The sequence below is a fragment of the Sorex fumeus genome, unplaced genomic scaffold (genome assembly GCF_029834395.1).
Source record: "Sorex fumeus unplaced genomic scaffold, SorFum_2.1 ptg000187l, whole genome shotgun sequence".
Classification (NCBI taxonomy): Eukaryota; Metazoa; Chordata; class Mammalia; order Eulipotyphla; family Soricidae; genus Sorex; species Sorex fumeus.
The window spans coordinates 2,275,022-2,295,587 of record NW_026606244.1 but is presented as its reverse complement, the minus strand read 5'-3'; the positions used below and the strand labels follow the sequence as shown (position 1 = coordinate 2,295,587).

General features: G+C 59.2%; 1 protein-coding gene across 1 annotated transcript in view; it reads right to left on the bottom strand.

Annotated features, from left to right (window-relative positions):
- SLIT3 (slit guidance ligand 3) overlaps positions 1-20,566 on the bottom strand; it is a 514,410-nt gene that overhangs the window by 65,374 nt on the left and 428,470 nt on the right. The window contains exons 7-9 of the mRNA XM_056107963.1: positions 14,611-14,682; positions 8,695-8,858; positions 2,014-2,155 (exon numbers count right to left, since the gene is read on the bottom strand). Coding sequence (XP_055963938.1) covers positions 2,014-2,155; positions 8,695-8,858; positions 14,611-14,682 — 378 coding nt within the window. The remainder of the gene's footprint in view (positions 1-2,013; positions 2,156-8,694; positions 8,859-14,610; positions 14,683-20,566) is intronic.

The window sequence follows — 20,566 nt, the reverse complement described above, 5'->3', positions numbered from 1 at the left end:
AGAGAGACACACACACACACACACAGAGAAAGAGAGAGAGAGAGAGCGTCCAGGGTCTACCCTTTCTCATCTCTCCAGCTGACTTCCTGCCACCCAGAAGAGGTGTGCCGGGAGCAGGTGGGCGGAGGGGGGCCTCTGGTCCAGGTGATGGATGGCGTTCGTGGACCTCAGCCTCCACACAGCGCCCTCATCCATCTCCCGGCCTCCGAGGAACCCACCTCTTCATCATCTCCTCATCTGGCATGGCTGCTGCCTAAGACCCTCTGCTGGGAAGACACAAGGGGTGTGTGTGTGTGCGTGTGTATGAGTGTGAGTATGTGTGTATGAGTGAGTATGTATATGTGTAGGTGTGTGTATGTGTGTGTGAGTGTGAGTATGTGCGTATGAGTGTGTGAGTATGTATATGTGTAGGTGTGTGTATGTGTGGGTGTGTGTGTATGTGTGTATGAGTGCATGTGAGTGTGTATATGTGTGTGAGTGTGTGTACATGTGTGAGTGTGTATGTGTATTTTTATGTGTGTATGTGTGAGTGTGTGTGTATATGTGTGTGAGTGTGTGTATGTGTGGGTGAGTGAGTGTGAGTGTGTATATGTGAGTGTGTATGTGTATATGTGTGAGTGTGTATGTGTGCATGTGTGTGAGTGTATGTGAGTGTGTCTGTGTGTGAGTGTGTATATGTGTGTGAGTGTATGTGTATGTTTATGTGTGTATGTGTGTGTATATGTGTGTGAGTGTATGTGAATGAGTCTATGTGTGAGTGTGTATATGTGTGTGAGTATATGTGTATGTGTGTGTGAGTGTGTATGTGTGTATATGTGTGTGAGTGTATGTGAGTGTGTGAGTGTGTCTGTGAGTGTGTGTGTGTGAGTGTGTATGTGTGTGTGTCTGTGAGTGTGTATGTGTGTGTATATATGAGTGTGTGAGTGTGTATGTGTGAGTATGTGTGTGAGTGTGTATGTGAGTGTATGTGTGTGAGTGCATGTGAGTGTGTGTATTTGCGTGTGTGTGTGTGTGTGTGTGTGTGTAGGGAACGGGGTCCCTGAGGAACAGGACAGGAGGCCCTGTTCTGGCTGGGAGGAGCCCACCTGTCTTGAAGAGCGCTCCCGTCCGCAGAGCGCGCGAGCGAGGGAGACAGCCTTATTAATTTGCGCCTGGCCGGCGTGCTGGCCTCTTCGCTGGGGGAGCGAGTATTTGTTACTGGAACGGCTAATGGAGCCGTTTGCCAGCAATTTTCCCATCGCAAACAACATCTCGCTGCTAATGCAGCGCAGTTTGTCAGGCCGGCCCGTAACACAGACAAATCGCTCTCGGGCCGCGGCCGGGCGGGGAGGAGAGCGGGGAAGGGCGGGCCAGAACCTTCTCGGCGGCCTGGCGAGGGAAGGGTGGGCACAACAGGCCCGGAGGGGCCCCTGGGTGAAGCACAGAAGCAGCCTGTGGACCCGAGGGGCGGAGGGGAGGGGTAGTCACAGCCACTTCTTTTGTTGTTGTTGTTGTTGTTTTTCCTCTTTGGGTCACACCCAGCGATGCTCAGGGGTTCCTCCTGGCTCTGCACTCAGGAATCACTCCTGGCGGTGCTCGGGTGTCCCTATGGGATGCTGGGATCGAACCCGGGTTGGACAAACGCCCTCCCCACTGTGCTATCGCTCCAGCCCCCGCAGACATGGTTCTTAATGGCCAGGTCGGTCCATACTCACAGGCCGGGGCCCATCAGGGACGCGCCAGACCATGGCTGGTGAGGGCAGGGGGAATGTGCCTCAGGCAGGGTGAACCCCCAGTTGCCCCACGGCCCCTCCTGCCTACTGCCTAAGGCCAACTGGCAGAGTTCTATTTGCAAAACATGGTGGTCTGTGCTTTTGGCCCCCTGGGTGGTCCTCAGTGGACTTTGCTCTAGTCTTGCCAACTGGCATTGTTCACAGCATCCCCCCCACCCCCGCATTCCCGCATGCCCGCCCTGCCTGGTGGGATGGGCCGAGTCAGAGAGGTCAAGTCCCGGGGTAGCCCGGAAGCACTTACATCTCCACGATGCCCTCGGGTAGGTTGGCAGGGATCTCCGTCAGCCCCTTCCCGCGGCAGTCCACGATGTTGTTGCTGCAGGTACAGGCCGAGGGGCAGGAGATGGAGTTGGCGTTGCAGGTGGGCGGCTCCGAGTGGGGGCCTGGGGGTCAGAGGTCAAGGGTCAGAGGTCAAAGCGGGACTGGAAGGAGCTCACAGCTAGAGAGAAGGGCTAGACCTGGCCCCTGCTCCAGGCGTTGGGGGAGGGACCGAGGGGTCCAGCAGAATCTGAAGGTCACATCTGGGTACGTCCACATCAGACCCTCCCCAAGGATGTACCCACCCCTCCCTCCCCTGGCCCACCCTAAAGAGCAAAGTGGAGTGTCCCTACCCTCTGCCATCCTCAGGCCTAGAAGGGCTTGGGTTGGTGCCTGGAGTTTAACTGGGGACATTTATCCAGTGCGAAAGGCCATGCAGTGATTGAAGATCCATTCTTCCCTGGACCCCTGCGTCTCTCCTCTCCCCCCCCCCCCCCCCTTTTGCTTTTTGGGTCACACTTTAAGATGCTCAGGGCTGACTTCTGGCTCTGCACTCAGGAATCACTCCCTGCAGTGCTCGGGGGACTCTATGGGATGCTGGGATCAAACCTGGGTTGGCCGCGTACAAGGCAAATGCCATCCTCACTGGATTGTCACTCTAGCCCTCTCTCTCTCTCTCTCTCTCTCTCTCTCTGTCTCACTTGAGCAATCTTTCTTTCTTTCTTTCTTTCTTTCTTTCTTTCTTTCTTTCTGTCTGTCTTTTTGGGTCACACCCGGCGATGCACAGGGGTTCCTCCTGGCTCTGCACTCAGGAATTACTCCTGGTGGTGCTTGGGGGACCCTATGGGATGCCGGGGATTGAACCTGGGTCGGGCGTGTGCAAGGCAAAAGCCCTCCCTGTTGGACTATGGCTTGGTCCCCCATGGAAATCTGCCTTCTGTAAGCAAACAGTCCCCCAACCTCCGCCATGGCACAGAGAGGCAGGTGGGACTGTTTCCAGAAGTGACTCTGCTACCTTCAGCCTCGAGACCAGTGCTCTGAGCCCCAAGCTCCGGCACCCCTGCAGGCTCAGTGGGGAGAGCCCTGCCCATCAATCACTTCAGAGGGTCTTTACATGGCGGTGGGGGGGAGACAGGGCTTTAGGCCACACCAGGCAGTGCTAGGGCTGTCCCCATGAAAGGCAAGCGCCTCACCCCTCTGAGCTCAACCCAAAGGTTGGCCCTGGGCCACTTTGGGGGTCCCTGGCAGAGGCTCTCTGCTCCTGGTCTTCAGAGGGAAGGTGCCAGGCAGCAAAAGAGTCTCTCCCTTCTGCCTTCAGAAGTCAGGGCTTTTGAGATGCAGATGCTGCTCCCGCTAGGACCCCCCCCCACACTGGGGCTCTGCACATCAAAGGCAGGTCCTGGTCCCCTGGGCCCCTTTCAGTCCCTGGACCTGGGACAGGTGGTGTCTGCAGAGGGCAGGGCCTCCACCCCACCGCCCTCTCCCAAGCCCCCAAAAGTGACTGGGATGGGGCAGGGGTGAGGGAGGGGGGAAGTGGGGAGCCCTGGAGTGGAGAGTTTTTAAAGGCGCCCCTGTCCATGGGCCTGTCTGGGGGTGGGGGGCCTCTGGTCACCCCTCTGTGTTGCCAAGGCTGCAGAGAAAGACCGGATAGCATGGAAATTGCAGCCTCTTCACGGGCAGGGGTAGAGTGAGGGGGTGGGGGGAGTTTGGGGGGGCGTCCCCCTTGCTGGGCTCGTTCTCCCTGTAGACCTGTCTCTCTCCCCCAGCTGGGGGGCACTCTGAAGCTGAGAAGGGGAGCCCCCCTCCACACTTCCTCCCCTTTTTACTCTGCAGCTCTCCTGGGCAATAAGGAGCCGGTGTGAGACCGCCCCCCACCCCCCCAGGGAGCTGGTCCAGCCCCTCCAGCCAGGCCGACCAACAAAACAACACCCCTCAACGAACATGGGGGTGTGGGTGGCAGGGTGGATTCAGCCACCTGTCCCGGAGGTTCAGGAGGTCAAGGGTGAGAGTTCCTTTTATTTTATTTTATTTTATTTTTTGCTTTTTGGGTCGCACCCGGTGATGCACAGGGGTGACTCCTGGCTCTGCACTCAGGAATTACTCCTGGTAGTGCTCAGGGGACCGTATGGGATGCTGGGAATCGAACCCGGGTCGCCGCGTGCAAGGCAAATGCTATCGCCCCAGCCCTGTGAGTGAGTGCTAAACACTGGCCCTGTCTGCTTGCTAGCGGGGCCCCATCCCTGCCCAAGCCTCTCCCGATGAGCAGGAGGTGGGGGTCCCGCAGAGTCCCCCTGATCCCGGGGGAAGGAGAGGAAGCAGGGAGCGGGTCGGCTCTTGCCTCTCTGGAGCGGAACTTCTCCCAGCAGAGAAGCGCCGATGGCCCAGGAGCGTGTGGGAATAAATTAACTCCGGTATTTAGATGAAGCGTCCCCAGTGGCCTCTGGCCTTTCAAAAGCCAACAACAGCCCGCGAGGACAGTGGGGCCCGGGCGATTACGACACGAGAATATAAATGAACGTGATTTAAATACCAGAGGCATGATAATTTTGGGAATGGCTAAATAAACCTAATCATCTAATTCACACGCTATCCAATTATGGTGTTTTAATTAAAACCTCTTAAGGGGACGGGGCGGCTCGCCACGGCTTACCTTAATTGTCTTTCGACTTGCTAACCAGTCCCCCAATTTCATTTCTTGCAAAAAAGGGAAAAAAAAGAGAAAGAAAAAGAAAGAAAGGGAGAGTGTCTGGTTTCCAGGGAGATTTCATCCCAGGCTATTTTTCCCGATTCCTAATGAGGCAGCGGCATGTGACGGAGCAGTTTGGCGACTGGGCTCTCTGCTGGGCACGGTGGCAGGGGAGAGGACCGGGACCAGGCCAGGCCTCTCATTCCTGCAGGGACAGCAGAGTGGGGAGAACTGGGAAAGCCTGGGAACTGCTGGAAGTGGCAAGTGGAGACATTCTCGGCTGGAGGGACCAGCAACAGACACGAGGAAGGTGGATTCTAGCCATCAGCCCCCCCCCCCCCCCCGAAAACACTTTAACTCGGGGCAGAAGGTGCGAGAAACCGCAGCTCACATGTCTGCAGAGCTGGGGGGTGGGTGGACAGCAGACAATAGTGTCCTCCAGCCTCCTGGGCACCAGACCTGCCCCTTACAAGGAAAGTGAGGGAGAACCCCCCCACCCCATCCCCTTGTGCAGTCACAGGCCATGGGGCGGGAGAGGGGAACTGTTAGGAGTAAGATAAGGTCTCCCCCCCCCCAACCCAGCCCACAATCTGGGTGTAAAGTCCCCCAGCCTTGTCTCCCCCATGAAGATCTCTCTCTCTCTCTCTCTCTCTCTCTCTCTCTCTCTCTCTTCTTTTTAGGTTGCACAGCAGATAGGGCATTTGCCTTGCATGCATTCGACCCAGGTTCGATTCCTCTGTCCCTCTCGGAGAGCCCAGCAAGCTACCGAGAGTATCCTGCCCGCATGGCAGAGCCTGGAAAGCTACCCGTGACGTATTCGATATGCCAGACACAGTAACGACAAGTCTCACGATGGAGACGTTACTGGTGCCCGCTCGAGCAAATCGATGAACAACCAGAGGACAGTGCTACAGTGCTTTTGAGGTCACACCCGGCGATGCTCAGGGGTTCCTCCTGGCTCTGCACTCAGGAATTACTCCTGGCAGTGTTTGGGGGACTCCATGGGATGCTGGGAATCAAACCCAGGTTGGCTGCGTGCAAGGCAAATGCCCTCCCCACTGTGCTCTCACTCCAGCCCCTAATGAAGACATCTTAGGGGCGGGGAGGGGAGGGGAAGGTCATGCATCTGGCCCGTGCCTGCTTGCTGGTGCATTCTGGGAGTTGGGCGGAGGGAGACCCAGGGGAAGTCTGCTCCAGACAGCTGGGATGAGTTCATCGTGGTGCTCAGGGCTGACTCCTGGCTCTGCACTCAGGACTCACTCCTGGCGGGCTCAGGGGACCCTCTGGGATATCAGGGATGCAGCCTGGGTCGGCTGCGTGCAAGGCAAGTGCCCTATCGCTATGCTCTCGGGCCCCTTTTTTATTTTTTGAAGGGTCCAGGGAGGCAGGGAGGCTTTAAGTTGACATGCAGAGCCGGGGTGGCCTGACTCTCCCAGGCCTTCCTTTCTCCTGGGAAGCTCACCTTTTCCTTTTGTGCTTTGTTGCTTTGGCTTTTTTACACCTTAGCGGTGCTCAGGGCCTACTCCTGGCTCTGGGCTCAGGGCTTCCTCCCGGGGGTGCTCCCTTGGAGACCATCTCTATGGGATGCTGGGAATCGAACCCAGGTTGGCCGCATGCCAGGCCAACACCCTCCCCGCTAGGCCTCTGCTCTGACCCCTGACCACTTGTTTCCCCTCTTTACTGGGCCCACGTCCTCCTCTGGCATCACTCAGGGAAGAGCTTGCATGAGGAGCACGGCCGGATGTTTCTCGACACACAGCGGCCACCGCCAGGTCTCCAAGACAAGACTGTGTCTCACTCAGCCAGGTGCCGGGCTCTGCCACTGGCTGTGGTGTATGAGACGGTCAGAGAAATACAGTCTCCTCCGTGACCTCCGGCCACACGCCGGCCACCTCTTCCTACCCTCACTCCTCACCCGTGCACACCCTCTCTCTCCACCAATCACTAAAGAGGTACAACCTTCGGGTAGGGGCTCCCCTCGTGGTACCCCAGTAAGGCCAGGGGTGGGTAACAGGTCTTAGAGGATCCAGGTACCATTCCCCTCCCTCCCCACCCGCCCACCTGTCCCACGACTGCATCTGACAAAGACCTTTCCAGAAAACAAAGCCCCACTTATGCATGCATGTGCACGGACACACACACACACACACACACACACACACACACACACACACACACACACGGGAATCCCTTTGTTCCTGGGCTCCTGTGAGTGTCTGGGGCAGCGTCTAAAGGGTATTTCCTGCACACAGGGCCCTTTGCACTATTTTTTTTTCTTTTTGGATCACACCTGGCGATGCACAGGGGTTCCCCCTGACTCTGCACTCAGGAATTACTCCTGGTGGTGCTCGGGGGACCCTATGGGATGCTGGGAATCGGACCCAGGTCGGCCGCGTGCCAGGCAAACGCCCTCCCACTGTGCTCTCGCTCCAGCCCAGATGCAGCCTTCTCGTCAAGGAGACTGGCTTGGGGACACTGGTCTGTCCTGTGGATGCAGAGACCGGGGTTCCCTGTTGGGGGCTGGAGGGGTTGCCCCCTACTCCCCATGATGGGAGAGGGTCCCTCTCCCGATGACGGCCCCCGGGAAGGATGGCGGCGGCTGGCGCCTGGGCGTGCTCTCTCTAATTAGGCTTCCTCTCTCCCTCATGGGCGACTCCTTTACTCTGTAATTATTTCTTTCACGGGCACTTATGCCGATATTGTACCCTGCGCCCGATAATTGCTGTAATTACCGTCCCTGTATTGGAGTGTGCGGAGCCTGTGTGATCAACGGTTTTATCATACGTGTTGGGATGGGAAGGGGTTAGCTCAGTGGGCGGCGATAGGAATTATCCAGGGGGCTGCTGCGGGGGAGGAGGGGGGGGCGACGGGCTGTAAAAACATTTGGGGTGAGGGCGGGAGGGCGCGGGGCCGGGGCAGGGGTGGGGGGGAGAATACAGAGGAACAGCAGAGAATGAGATGGAGCCGGGTGCTTGAGCTCTGGTGCTGCAGGGCTGGCCACGGCCCTTCCATGCTTAAGGGGGCACCAGGAAAGAAAAGTAAAGTGGGGGGTGACCCCCAGCACTAAGCTCCCTGTCTCTCTTCCTCCCTGCACAGCAGCACCCCAGAATCAGCCTTCAGAGAGGGCAAAGACACCCCCCCTCACCCTTTTCCTGCATTCCACAACTGGGCGAGGGGCCGGCTCCAGGGCGCCCCCTAGGGGAGAGGCCTCACATATCCTGGTACTCAGGTTTCCGGACTTAGGAACCGGCCTCAACCGAGAACTTTCTCTCTTCCTCCCTCTCCTTTCCCAGTAAAATCAGCCGGGGGTGGGGGGCTGCTTGACTATCCTGCCACCAGGGGGGACGAGAGAGGCCCCGAGTATGGTGCAGGGTGTCAGTGAAGAGCAGGAACATGAGGCAGTGAGTTGGCGGCACTCACTCTCGTGCCTGGGTTCCCTGGAGGACAGGACATGCCACACCTGCTCCTCTTTCGTGCCAGCCACGTGCGGTCTAGCGCCAGTTTCGTGCATCCGCTAAACACACACGAGCCCTCTGGGCCTTCCCAGCGATGTGCTTTGGTGCCTTTTTGCCCTCTACCCTCCTTCCAGCTCCCATTTCTCTACTCTGCAGACATGGCAGAACGTCCCCTGAGAAACCAGATATGGGGCAAAGAGCAGAGCCAGTAGGTGAACCCCGGGACCCTCCCCAGGACCCTCATTTCCCCGAGCAACACACCAGGCGGGGCTTAGCCAATCAGCAGACGCTAACGTGGCTCACAAAAGGGGATGCTTTGAGGGACAGGGAGGTGTACCGGGCAGCGAGCCCCAAGTTTCTGATGCTTCCCCCCACTCCAAGTACAAAGGCTTCTCTCTTAGGACGCCCCCTGGCTGCCCGACCCCCGAGCCCCCAGACCCGGGTTCCCCTGCAGAGCTCAGTAGCCGGGAGAGTGTGGGTAGCAAGCTCAGGGGGTGTGGGAGGGCACGCGGGCGGGCCTCACCTGCACACACGAACTCTTTCTTCTGCACGTCGGCCACGCTGAAGCCCCGCAGGTGCACGGGGGCCATGCAGAGGGTGAACTGGCCGATGGCCCGTCGCTGCCGCAGCCAGTCTGAGAGCCAGGCCAGGTGACAGTCACACAGGAGGTTGTTGGAGTGCAGGCGCCTGGGGAGGGAAGGAGCGGAGGGGAGGCACGGTCATGGAGGGAAGAGTGTGTGCGTGTGTGTGTGTGTGTGTGTGTGTGTGTGTGATGGGGAGACATGAGGAAGGAGATGGTCACAGCATGAAGCGTGTGTGTGTGTGTGTGAGTGTGTGTGTGTGTGTGTGTGTGTGTGACCGGGAGACATGAGGAGGGAGATGGTCACAGCGTGAAGCATGTGTGTGTGTGTGTGTGTGTGTGTGTGTGTGTGTGTTTGAGATGGGGAGACATGAGGGGGAGATGGTCACAGCATGAAGTGTGTGTTTGTGTGTGTATGTATGTGTGTGTGTGTGTTGGGCGGGGGGGGCATGTACGGCATCCCATGGAAATGCACCCCTCTGCTCGACTGTGAGACCCGGACGGCCTCACGCGCCCCGGGGGACTCAGGACACAGTTTCTCACTCAGTCAGGCCCACGCCGTGGGGCCAGGGCTGAGGTGACTCCCTTGCTTCTTTGTTTTAACTCGTTTGGGCCACACCCGGTGGTGCTCAGGGCCGACTCCTGGCTCTGTGCTCAGGGCTGACTCCTAACGGAGCTCGGGGGACCCTATGGGATGCTGGGGATGGAACCTGGCTGGGCCGCGTGCAAGGCAAATGCCCTCCTCGTTGTGCTTTCGCTTGTGGCCCCTGACTCCTGGCTCTGTGCTCAGGGATCACTCCCGCCAGGACTCAGGGAGGACTCTGGGGGGTGCCAGGGATGGAACTAGGTGGGCCATGGACAGGGCAAGACCCTTTAGCTCTGCACTTTCTCTCTCTCTCTCTCTCTCTCTCTCTCTCTCTCTCTGGTTCGGGGGTGGGTCCATTCTAAGAGAGAAGTGAGGACTCAGTGACCACAGTGACCATACGAAGATGACCTCTGGGTGCGGAGGGCAGAGGGCCAGTGACTGGACGCCCAGGCCCCCCCCAGAGAGCATGGCAGTGATAAGGGGGTTCCGTTTCCATGCCGGGGGGGGGGGTGTCATCGGGCACATGGAGACCGGCAGTGAGCGGAGTGTCTGGCCTTGCCGTGGGAGCAGGGGCAGCACCGCCGACCCCTCACGGCGGGGCTGTGTGTATTGATGCCCTGTGCCGTCAGTGCCTATTGGGCTAAGGGACCCAGGCAGAGCGGAGGAGGGGAGGTGAGGTGAGGCGTGGCCTCACCAAGAGGGATCATTTCTGGGAAGGGGTCAGGACGGCGGTTTCCCCCTGGGGAAGGTTCTAGGTGGCTGGTAATGCCTGCAGCTACAAGGTTCATCTACCCATCCTTCACTACACACTGTCCTTCTCTTGCTGGTGGTGGCCGTGGGGACCCCCCCCCCCCCCCAGGGGACCTTGGGAGCCAGAGGGGCATGAAAGCCACCCAGAGGTACTTCCGGCACCAGCTCAGGTCACGTGACCTCCTTTTGGGACATGCCCCTCGGAGCTGGTGAGGCCCTTCCTGGTTTGCTGTGATGAACAGGTGGTGCTCCTCTCAGCCCAACACTCACATTACACTTTCTCTTTTTTTGGGGGGGTGGGGGGGTGGTTGTACCCAGTAGTGCTCAGAGCTGACTCCTGCCGGGGAATGCCCAGGGATCTCTCCTGGTGTGGGGATCGTATGAAGTATCGGAGATCCAATGAGGATCAGCGATGGGCAAGGTACGGGCGATGGCTCTGACCCTACTGCTGATATTTTAGTGATCAGAGACTCTCTGAACCCTCAGGCCAGAGATGCCTTTGGCAGGGCGACGCCCAGGGCCCAGGAGGGGAGTGAAGCCTGGCTGAGCCCCCTCAGCCTGCTCTCAGCCAGACCCTTCCGGGCCTTCTGCCTTTGCTCCCCACTGAGGGGACGAGGGCGAGCCCAGGTTTCCGACTGGCCGCACTGTGACGGTGCTCTGGGCTCCGCGTCATCTGCAAAACGGGGACATTTCCCAGGGCCTCCTTCAGATGCCGAAAGCGCCCACGGGAAGTCTGGGTGGTGTTGGGGGGGAGGGTGTTGGGCTGGGTGCGTTGCCCAACTGGGGGAGAAACGGTTCGCCCTCACGGCCGTCGCAGCGAGGACAGGGACGGGCATGTCAGCCCCGCCTGCCCGCCCCAGCCCTGGCAGTGCCCACCTCCAGTTCTCACGGCTCACACTGCCAGGCATTGCCACGGGGTGGGATACCCCCAACCCCCTCCCCTGCACCCCGCCTGCTCTTTCACCGATTTTGGCGGGTGGGAAGAAGCTTCCCCCTTAGAGAGACCACGGTTATATGGAATATAAGGTGATATGGAATATATGGAATATAAGGTCTTTTCCGTTGGGAAGTGGTGTCGATCAGCCAGAGAAGCTGGACTGAATTCCCCAGCAAACCCTTTGGGAGGGCCAGTGGAACAGAGACGCTTCCCTATAGAAACCCCGCTGACGACTTGACTTTCTCTCTCTCTCTCTCTCTCTCTCTCTCTCTCTCTCTCTCTCTCTTTCTCCCCACCTCCCAGCCCCCAGCCCTTCTCCACCACCATCCACTCCCTGCTCCCAACTTTAATTACAGCGAAGGGGGGGGGGGATTAGTCAGCCGGAGTCTCTGGGGAGTTCTGGATGGGGGAGTCGGCGGCTGGAGTCGGCTCGGAAATTAAACTAAAGAGGAAACGGCAGTGGGGCAGGGAGCGAAGAGAGAGACAGACAGACAGACTGATCTCAGTCCAGCAGACGGGGGCTTGGGACCCCGGGGAATGGGGGAGCAGAAGCAAGGAGGCACCCTCCCTGCCTTCCCTCTGTCCCCAAACAAAGTCCCCTCCCCCCAATTTCAGCCACAGCAGCATCTTCTGCCACCCGGGGGACCCTCACCCCCACCCAAACCCCTGGCTCTGTGCTGGTTGCTCCCAGCTACGGTGGAAAAAGGAGAAGGGTCCATTCCCAGGGGAGGGGGTGTTTCTGCAGGCGAGGAGCATGCAAGACCCACCTGGGTCGGATCCTCAGCACCCCAGATGGTCCCCCGAGTCCTGCCGGGGAGTGATCCCCGAGCACAGAGCCCTGAATACGGCTGGGTGTGGCCCCCAACAAACAAAATAATAATAATTAATAATAACAAAACTACAGGTCCTGCCTTGCTGAGCTGCTGCTGGGGAGCTTTGAAGAGTTCTCTGCAGACTATAGTTTCTCTTTAAATAAAAAAAAAAGTGTTTTGTTTTGTTTTTTTTTTTTTTAAATTCAGGCTGGAGGGGCTGGAGCAATCCAGCACAGAGCTTGCCTTGCACACGGCCGGGCCAGGCTTGATCCTCGGCATCCCATAGGGTTGCCATAGGCTTCCCCAATCCCACAGGATCCCCCAATCCCATAGGATCCCCCAATCCCGCCAGGAGCGGGGTCTGGAACTCAGAGCCAGTATGGGATCCTGAACACAGCCGGGGGTGGCCCCTGAACCAAAAATAAATAAGAGAAGGGACGGAAAAGGACCAACGTCCTTGAGCTGAAGCAGGCTGCCAAGTGGGGGGTCCGAAGGAGGTTGGGGGCACAGGCTCGGGGGGGTGCCTGGCTGGTGTCTGCGGCATGCGCCTCAGGACCGGGCAGACGGGCTCCAGCCTTGACTAACGGGTTGGCCCCCTCCCGGTGCTCTGTGTGCTCCCTCTGAGGTCTGCTTCCACTCTGCTCTGCTCCTTGCTCCGTGCTCCCTGGAGGAGCCCAGGGTTCCTTCTGGCCCCAGCAGCGTTCCCAGCCCTGAGCCTGACTGGGCAGGAAGCTTCCCTGGGGGGTCTGGGTGGAGGCAGTCAGGTTATTTTCCTAACTTGCTCCAGGGGGCGCTGTGCTCCTGTTCGGGATTCCCAGTTCCCTGTAGATCCACCTTGCTCGGTTATACTGGTTACTTAGTATTTTCTGTCCATTTTTCCCCTCCCCCACTCCCTTTTCCCCCCCTTCTGATTTTTTGGGTCACACCTGGCGATGCGCAGGGGTTCCTCCTGGCTCTGCACTCAGGAATGACTCCTGGCGGTGCTCGGAGAACCATACGGGATGCTGGGAATCAAACCTGGGTCAGCTGCGTGCAAGGCAAAAGCCCTCCCCGCTGTACTATCACTCCTGCCCCTCCCTTTTTTCCCAAAACTTTTTGTTTGTTTGTTTTGGACCACACTGGGGGATGCTCAGGGCTTACTCCTGGCTCTGGGCTGAGGGATCACTCCTGGCAAACTCAGCGTATCATATGGGACGCCAGGGACCAAACCTGGGTCCACTGCAGGCAAGTCAAACGCCTTATCCACTGCTCTATCACTCCGGCCCTGTTCATTTCTTTTTTAAGAAAAAAAATTATTAAATGTGCGATGGTAACAGTGAGAAGAAAACTACCAACATTAGTGGTCCCCTATGCGTCAGGTCCTTTTCACACTGCAACTCTCTGGGGACTCTGCTCCATCCCTGTTTGCAGAGTGTGTGTGGGGGGCTGGGGGTGTGTGTGATAAGGGACCAGTGAGAACTCTGACTCTTTGTCTGGCCCTTGATTGCTGTGGCTGGAAGTTCCTGGGGGTGTGTGTGGGGGAAGCCCTCCTCCCCTCCCACGCCCACCAGTGCAAGAACCAACGTTTCTGTGGAAGGGTCCCAGCTACCATTCCCCATGCAAGTTGGACCGTGAGAGCTGAAACGCAGGGTGGGCTCTTGGGCACACTCGGCGGCCAAGCATAAGAGCCATGCGCAGAGCAGCATGAAGTGACCCAGGCACCGCCCCTAACCCTTCCCTCCCCCCCCCCACATACACACACACCCGGGCCAGCTCCTGGCAAGCACTGCAGCCGAGCACCCGAAAAATCAAGCGCATGGGAGCATTGCCTCACTCAGCCAAATGCAAGAGCATCACACCGCAGTCACCAGCAAAGGCAGGGGAAGGGGGACGCAGCCCTTTGGAAAAGCCAGCAGCACCCACTGGGCGGGAAACTTACAGGAGCTACGAGTCAAGATCTGGTGTCCAGTTCCAGGACACGAGAACTGAGCTCGGTACAGGCATTCTGGGGGTGAGCTGTTCCCTGTAAGCACACACACACACACACACACACACACACACACACACACCACCCCTCGGTACAGGCATTCTGGGGGTGAGCTGTTCCCTGTAAGCACACACACACACACACACACACACACACACACACACACACACACACACACCACCCCTCCTGGAATGCATTCGGCACAGTCAGGACGAAGAGCCAAAGCTACCGCTTCCCAGGGCAGAACCTCACCTGGGAGCACGGTGGGCAGTGAGTGTGGTAGTCGGGGTTCAGACAAGAAGTGACCAAAGAGCCCTCCCTGGCCCACCCCCCCTTCCCCTGGGGCGTTTCCCAGAGCAGGAAGTGATGCTAATCTGTGGCAAAGAGACAAAACAGTAGCTAAGGAAATGGTGAGTCATCAGCCCGTGTTCTCTGCATCCTGTGACAACACAGATTCATTCACTTTTCCCAGGAGGACAAAAAACACAAAGGATTCTGACGTGCCCGTGCTCCCGAGAGAGAGCCAAGGTTGCCCTCGGCCGAACGGAGGTTCAGGACTACGGACAGCGCCACGAGGCACCTTCCCCGTCTTTCCTCCACCCACACCAACACACACACACACACACACCCACACACACACACACACACACACACACACACACACACACACCCCATTGGAGAACTTCAGAAGGAAGTTACACTTGGACAGAGAAACCAACATATGCCCCACCGCGGCTCCCCAATTCAGGCGCTGCCTCTGGTCTGTGAAAGGTGTCCCCCCACCCTCCCACAAGGGGCTGGTACTCACAGGGTCCGGATCTTCGGCATGTGGTTGAAGCTGGTGACCAGGATGCGGCTGATGTTGTTGTTGTTGAGAGTGCTGTGGAGACAGGAAAATGGTCCGGGTGTCGGTCAACAAGGGCAACCGAGATGCTGTCCCAGTAATGGGGGCCACCGGTGGGCGGCCACCACGGCAAAGCGGAAGATGACCTCGGCAGGGCTCGGTCTGCAGAGGGCAGGAGAAACCCTGAGACTTCAGGGTTCCCCCGCTGCTTCCCTATGCCCAAGCCCCCCTACAAGGTGGGCTGCAATTCAGCTCCCTGGAATCCTATCAAACCCTTTGTTACAGTAGCTTCCATCCTGGCCACTGCGGACCCAGCTACAGATACATTCTTGCCCTCTCCATAGACAGAAGGCGGCAGATTTGTGCGACAGTTGGGCTGAGTGACCCGGGTCCTGGTGGACCGGCTGCTACCCTCGGGTCACAGATAAGGAGGCTGAGCGGCGGAGGGACGAGGTCCCGTTCTCCAGCACCAGAGCGCGGAGCTCTGGAGACAGGATGTGAAGTCACGCTCTCGCTTCACCTTGCACCCGTTGCTCGCCCCGAATTGCCCGCACCCAGGGCTTTTTTACCTGTGGGTGTTTGCCGGGCGAGGCTCAGGGCAGGGAGACGCCTCCCGTTTCCCCCGCTGCACCCCGATGCCAGGACTGGGAGCATCCCACCGGGCACCACGGGCCCTGAAGGGGCTTTTCTCCTGGCTCCGGGGAAAGGGAAGAAGAGAAGGGAGCTTCACCCATGAAGGAAGAAGACTCGCTGGAGGACGGAGGGAGGCCACGGTGGTGCGGGGGGCTGAGCACAGAAGGAGCTGCAGAAAGGCAGACCCCCAGAAAGGCAGCAGCCACGGCCCTCTGTGGCTTCGGCGGGGGGCTGCAGAGAGGAAGAGGCAACTGCGACTCCTGCACCCCAGCCCTGCCTGCCGTTGGCTGCATCCCGGCGAGCAAGCATCGCGCACTCCTTGTTCCTCTGCAGGCTCCGCCCAGGGGCCACGCCCCTTTCCCACACCAGGCCCCGCCCCTCTCCCAGGCCACGCCCCCTTCCCCACGCCAATGCCGTTCCCTCATTCCCTCTCACCATGCCCTCCCAGTTTCCGGGACATTCTCTTTGTCTGGGTGTGCCTGCAGATTTCTAAGGGGGTCCCGCGTGCTTACAGGGGGCGGCCTCAGGCAAATACTCATCTCACTGGGACTCTCTGCAGCCAGGGGGGACGGAACCGGGACTCAGTCAATGGGAACTGGCCACTTCACCCACCGAGGGTGGGGGGTTCCAGCCTTGCATGGCCTGACCTGTCCTCCCCAATACCCCCACGTCCAGGGCACGAGAAGGAGCTCTGTCCAGCACGCGACCGTCCCCAGGTCCCCGCGGCAGAGCCTTCTCCCACCTCTAGCTGAGTCCCAGGATGTCCCCACCTCTCACAGTGGGGACTGCCCAGCTAGTCTGATTCCCCATGTCTGAAGGGCACGTGTGGGGCCTGCAAGGTCCGTGCCTGGGTGACCACTGGCACGTCAGGCCTGCCTGTGGTTGAGAGGAAAAACCAGAGTGGGGGTGCGGGGGTAGGTGGGGGGGACCTCGCTAAATACTGACCTCACTCAGCATTTGGTTGAACCTTCCCTGGTACTTCATTCTGTGGGACTCGAACTTCCTTTGTTCTTGTGTGCATGCATGTGTGTGCGTACATGCTTGTGTGTGTGTGTGTGTGTGTGTGTGTGTGTCTTTCCTAGCAAGGTCCATCCAAGATGCCTTCAACAACATTTTTCCTTCCTTCCTTCCTTCCTTCCTTCCTTCCTTCCTTCCTTCCATCTTTCCCTCCCTTTTTTTTTTGGGGGGGGGCTTCACCTGGCAGCGCTCAGGGCTCACTCCTGTCTCTAGACTCAGCCGGGGATCGAGCCCAAGTTGGCTGTGTGCAAGGCAAGTATCCTACTTGCTGTATTATCTCCTTGTCCCCCCCACCCCCAAGAAGCCACCAGAAACCATCCTCAGACAGCTAGAAGGATCTCCGGCTCTGGAGGGGATGTCCTGTCCCTCCCTGCTTTCCCCTTGCACCAGGAATGACTTAGAGCTCCGACGTCACCCCACTTGCCCCCTTTCTCTCCTACCCAGCGTTCCTGCGGGTTCCCCTTGGCTGAGACCATGGACCCATGGCCAGACAAAACCCAAGCCACCACCGCTGCCTCCTCTCTCTCTCTCTCTCTCTCTCTCTCTCTCTCTCTCTCTCTCTCCCTCTCTCTCTCTCTCTCTCTCTCTCTCTCTCAAAGGCAAAAGGAGTGCATGTGTGCGCGCCCAGCCAGCCGGGCTGCAGCTGAGCAGACAGCAGGTCCCACACCAGGCCCGGGCTCTGGCCGGCTGCGGCAGGCGTCCGGCAGCTATGACTTATTAATGGATTACCACCCTGATATTTAAATGTGAGTCGTAATGAGGGCCATAAAACATTGATGATAATAGCAATTATTCCACCACCCCAACGACGGAAACTGCGTTCGGGTGTTCGCTATCTGCCGCTGGCCCAGGGATGCCGAGGGATGCGGTGGCCTCTGAGAGGTCCGTCTCCAGGGCAGCTCCTGCTTTTCCTGATAAACACAGATCCGTGGGATTTCCGGACCACCCTGCAATGTCCCCCATCAGTCCAGCCTCTGTGATGTCCCCCCATCAGCCGAGCAGAGGTGGAGGGGGAGGTCAGGGGGTGAGTGGGAAGGAGGCGGCTCGAGCTGTTGGCTCTGAGGTCTGCCTCTGTCTGCTGGCGGCAGCGGGGGAGGCGGGGGGAAGACAACACAAGTATGTTCGGAACCGCCCCGAGCTTCCTGCTCTGTCACGAAGGCCCGATGGGCCGAAGTGCTCCGGCTGCAGCAGCGGAGGCCATCAAAGAGATGACGCCAGCCACACCAGCAGTCCGAGTTCCCCCTGGCCGGCACAGTGAATGACTCTGGGCTCTGCTATTCTTTTTCTTTTTGGGTCACATCCGGTGATGCACAGGGGTGACTGCTGGCTCTGCACTCAGGAATCGCTCCTGGTGGTGCTGGGGGACCCTATGAGATGCCGGGGATTGAACCCCGGTTGGCCACATGCAAGGCAAACGCCCTCCCGGCTGTACGATCGCTCCGGTCCCCTGGACTCTGCTATTCTGTCTCTCCTGCGGCCTCCAGCCCCCTCCGGCCCCCACCCCAGGAAGCAAGGGGTGCCCCCCACGCCAGCCTGAGTCCAGGATGGAGGCTGAGGTCAGTGGCCCGAGTTGCTGGACCAATGGCCCGTAAAGGCAGTGACTGGAAGTCACAGACCCTTTCACTCCGTTTTCAGTTCCCAAGTCGATGGGGGGGGGGGCTCACAGTGGACCCCTGGCAGGGGAGGGGGTGAGGGTGTGCATCTCCTCCTTCCCTGGCTTCTGTGACCCTCAGGGGTCACCCCCGTTCCTCGGCTCCTCTCTGGAACCTGTTCTCAATGTTGCCGTTCCCACCCCCCAAGCTCCCCCCCCAACCCCCATGCACTCACTCACTTTCTTGGCCTCTGCCTCCTTTTCTTGGGAGGGCCCAGCCAGCAGTGCTCAGGGCTGACTCCTGGCTCTGTACTCAGGGAGCACTCTTGGCAGTGCTCGGGGAGACCCTCTGGGGAGTCTGCATGCCAGCCCAGGGCCGTCCCCGCTGTGCTATGTCTCTACACCTCACCCCCTCCCTACCCCCCTACCACCCCGAGATCTCTTTTGGAAGAGGCTTTCCTGCCTGGGACAACCCCCCCCCCCACCCCTGCCGGGGACCTGACACAGTGCCCAGCCCTCCCTAGTGGGGGGCGGCTGTACTTACTGCCAGAAGACCACCCTGCCACATACACCGTCCGCCCCTGCCCACCCCTCCCCCGGCCGCTGGCCTGCATGCCCCCCCACCCCCGGGCCCCAGATAACCATCTCAGGCCTGTGGCTCCAGCCGGCTGCAGCCACGCCGCCCTGGCCGCCTTAATAAGGCTGACATTTCCCTCCGTCTCCTCCCATTAGGACGTCGCTTCATCACTCGGGAGCAGCGGTCCTGGCTCTGGGGGGGCGGGGACGGGGGGGGGAGCTCTGTGCGGGGTGTGGCTGGCCCGGATGTGACAGGGTTATCTGGGGGGTGCATAGGGGCACTGTACCAGGCAGCCCCACAGGGCACGTCGGTGTGTATGTGTGTGTGTGTGTGTGTGTGTGTGTGTGTGTGTGTGTGTATGTGTCTAGCCAACTCCTCTCCACACAGTGCGGGGCTGAGGCTCTCTGGGTGCCGCCAAAGGGATGCGGGGGGCTCTCTGGCTAGAGAGGGGCTTAGGTCTCAAGTCAAGGCAGGCTGTACACATCAGGGGCCTCTTGGGGGAGGGGGCTCGGCCGGGGGTGGGGGGAGGGGGTGTGGGTGTCAGTGGCCACGGCGAAAGGGGTTCTGCTGACAGTGAGCCTGGCCGTGCCCTGACCAGCAGCATGCAGAAAAGCAGGGTCCCAGCGGCCCGCACCCGGAGCCTGGGAGAGGCTGCACCCTCCGCCCCCTGGCTGGGGGGAAGCAGCGAGCCTCCCTGTCCGCCCACACCAGAGAAGGGGGTTCGGGGGCTCAGCCTGACTCTCCCTCCTGCTGGCTTTGGCGTGGGGCTGTCCTCTGGCTCTGATGTGAACCAGGTGGCGTGTCTTGCTCTCGCTCAGAGGGCACTGAGCAAGGCACCCCCTGGGCCCCCGCACACCCGGAATGGGGGTGGGCTGCCCCCTTCGCGCGCTGAGATTTCAGGAATGTGACTGCGGGGCTGGTGGGCCCTTATTTAAGGGGTGTGTGCATGCTCTGTGTGTGTGTATGTGTGTATACGTGAGTGTGTCTGTGTGTGCATGGTGTGTGTGTGTGTCTATGTGTGTGCATGAGTGTGTGTGTGATATGTGTATGTGTGTGTGAGTGTGTGAGAATGTGTGTGAGTGTGTGCGTGTGTCCAGGGAGACACACACGGACGGCTCCCTGGACGCATGGATAGAAACACCAGAGCAGAGGTCTGGTGGGGTCACCTGTCTCCCACTTCCTGCCGCTGACTAATTCTTTTCTGCCGTTTCATGTCTAAGAACGATGCCTAGTAGAACATGCATCCGGGGAAGACCCCCCGCCCAAACTGCGGGGACAGCTTTGCCCGGGGACAATGGTGTGTGTGGCTCCCAGGTCTCTCTCTCTCTCTCTCTCTCTCTCTCTCTCTCTCTCTCTCTCACACACACACACACACACACACACACACAAAGCCCCTCGCAACCTTTCTCACCAGCCATACAGGGGTTTGTAGGGGACTCTGCCTTGCGGGCTGACGGGGGTTGGGGTGGGGGGTGACCCTGCTGAGTTCCTTGAGGAAAGAGGGTCCTCAACAAACAGTGGCTGCTCTGCCTCCTGCATGCAGACTCCGGGCTCACCCCACACCCAGCACTGCCCCCCGAGGAGCTCGCTCTCCCGGCACTCAGAGACCCCCACTGACATTTTCATTTCGGAGCCTTCACGACCGAGACAGTCAAAGGGATGGACGGACGTTGGGGGTTTTGCTGGGGGACTAGAGAGAGAGCCCTGGGGGTCGAGGCGCAGAGCTGATGCTGGTTGGAGCCCCCCTGCCCCCGTACCACATAGGGTCCCCAACACTGTGGGCAGTGCCCGGAACTGGCCCTGGGCACGGCCGGGTGAGACCCCCCCAACAACTGCTCTTCCTGTCCATATCCATGAAATCCGCCCAGATCCCACGGCTACAGAGTCGCAGAGACAACAGCCAAAGTCCAAGGGAGTGTATACCAGGGCCTCGCTCTTTTTCTGGTGTTCGTCCTGTTTGGGGGCCACACCTGGGGGAGGGAACTTAGGGCTCACTCCTAGCTCTGAACTCAGGGATTACTCCTGACGGTGCTCAGGGGGGAACACATGGGATGTCAGGGATTGAATCCGGGGTGTGCAAGGCAAGTGCCCTCCCTGTTGTA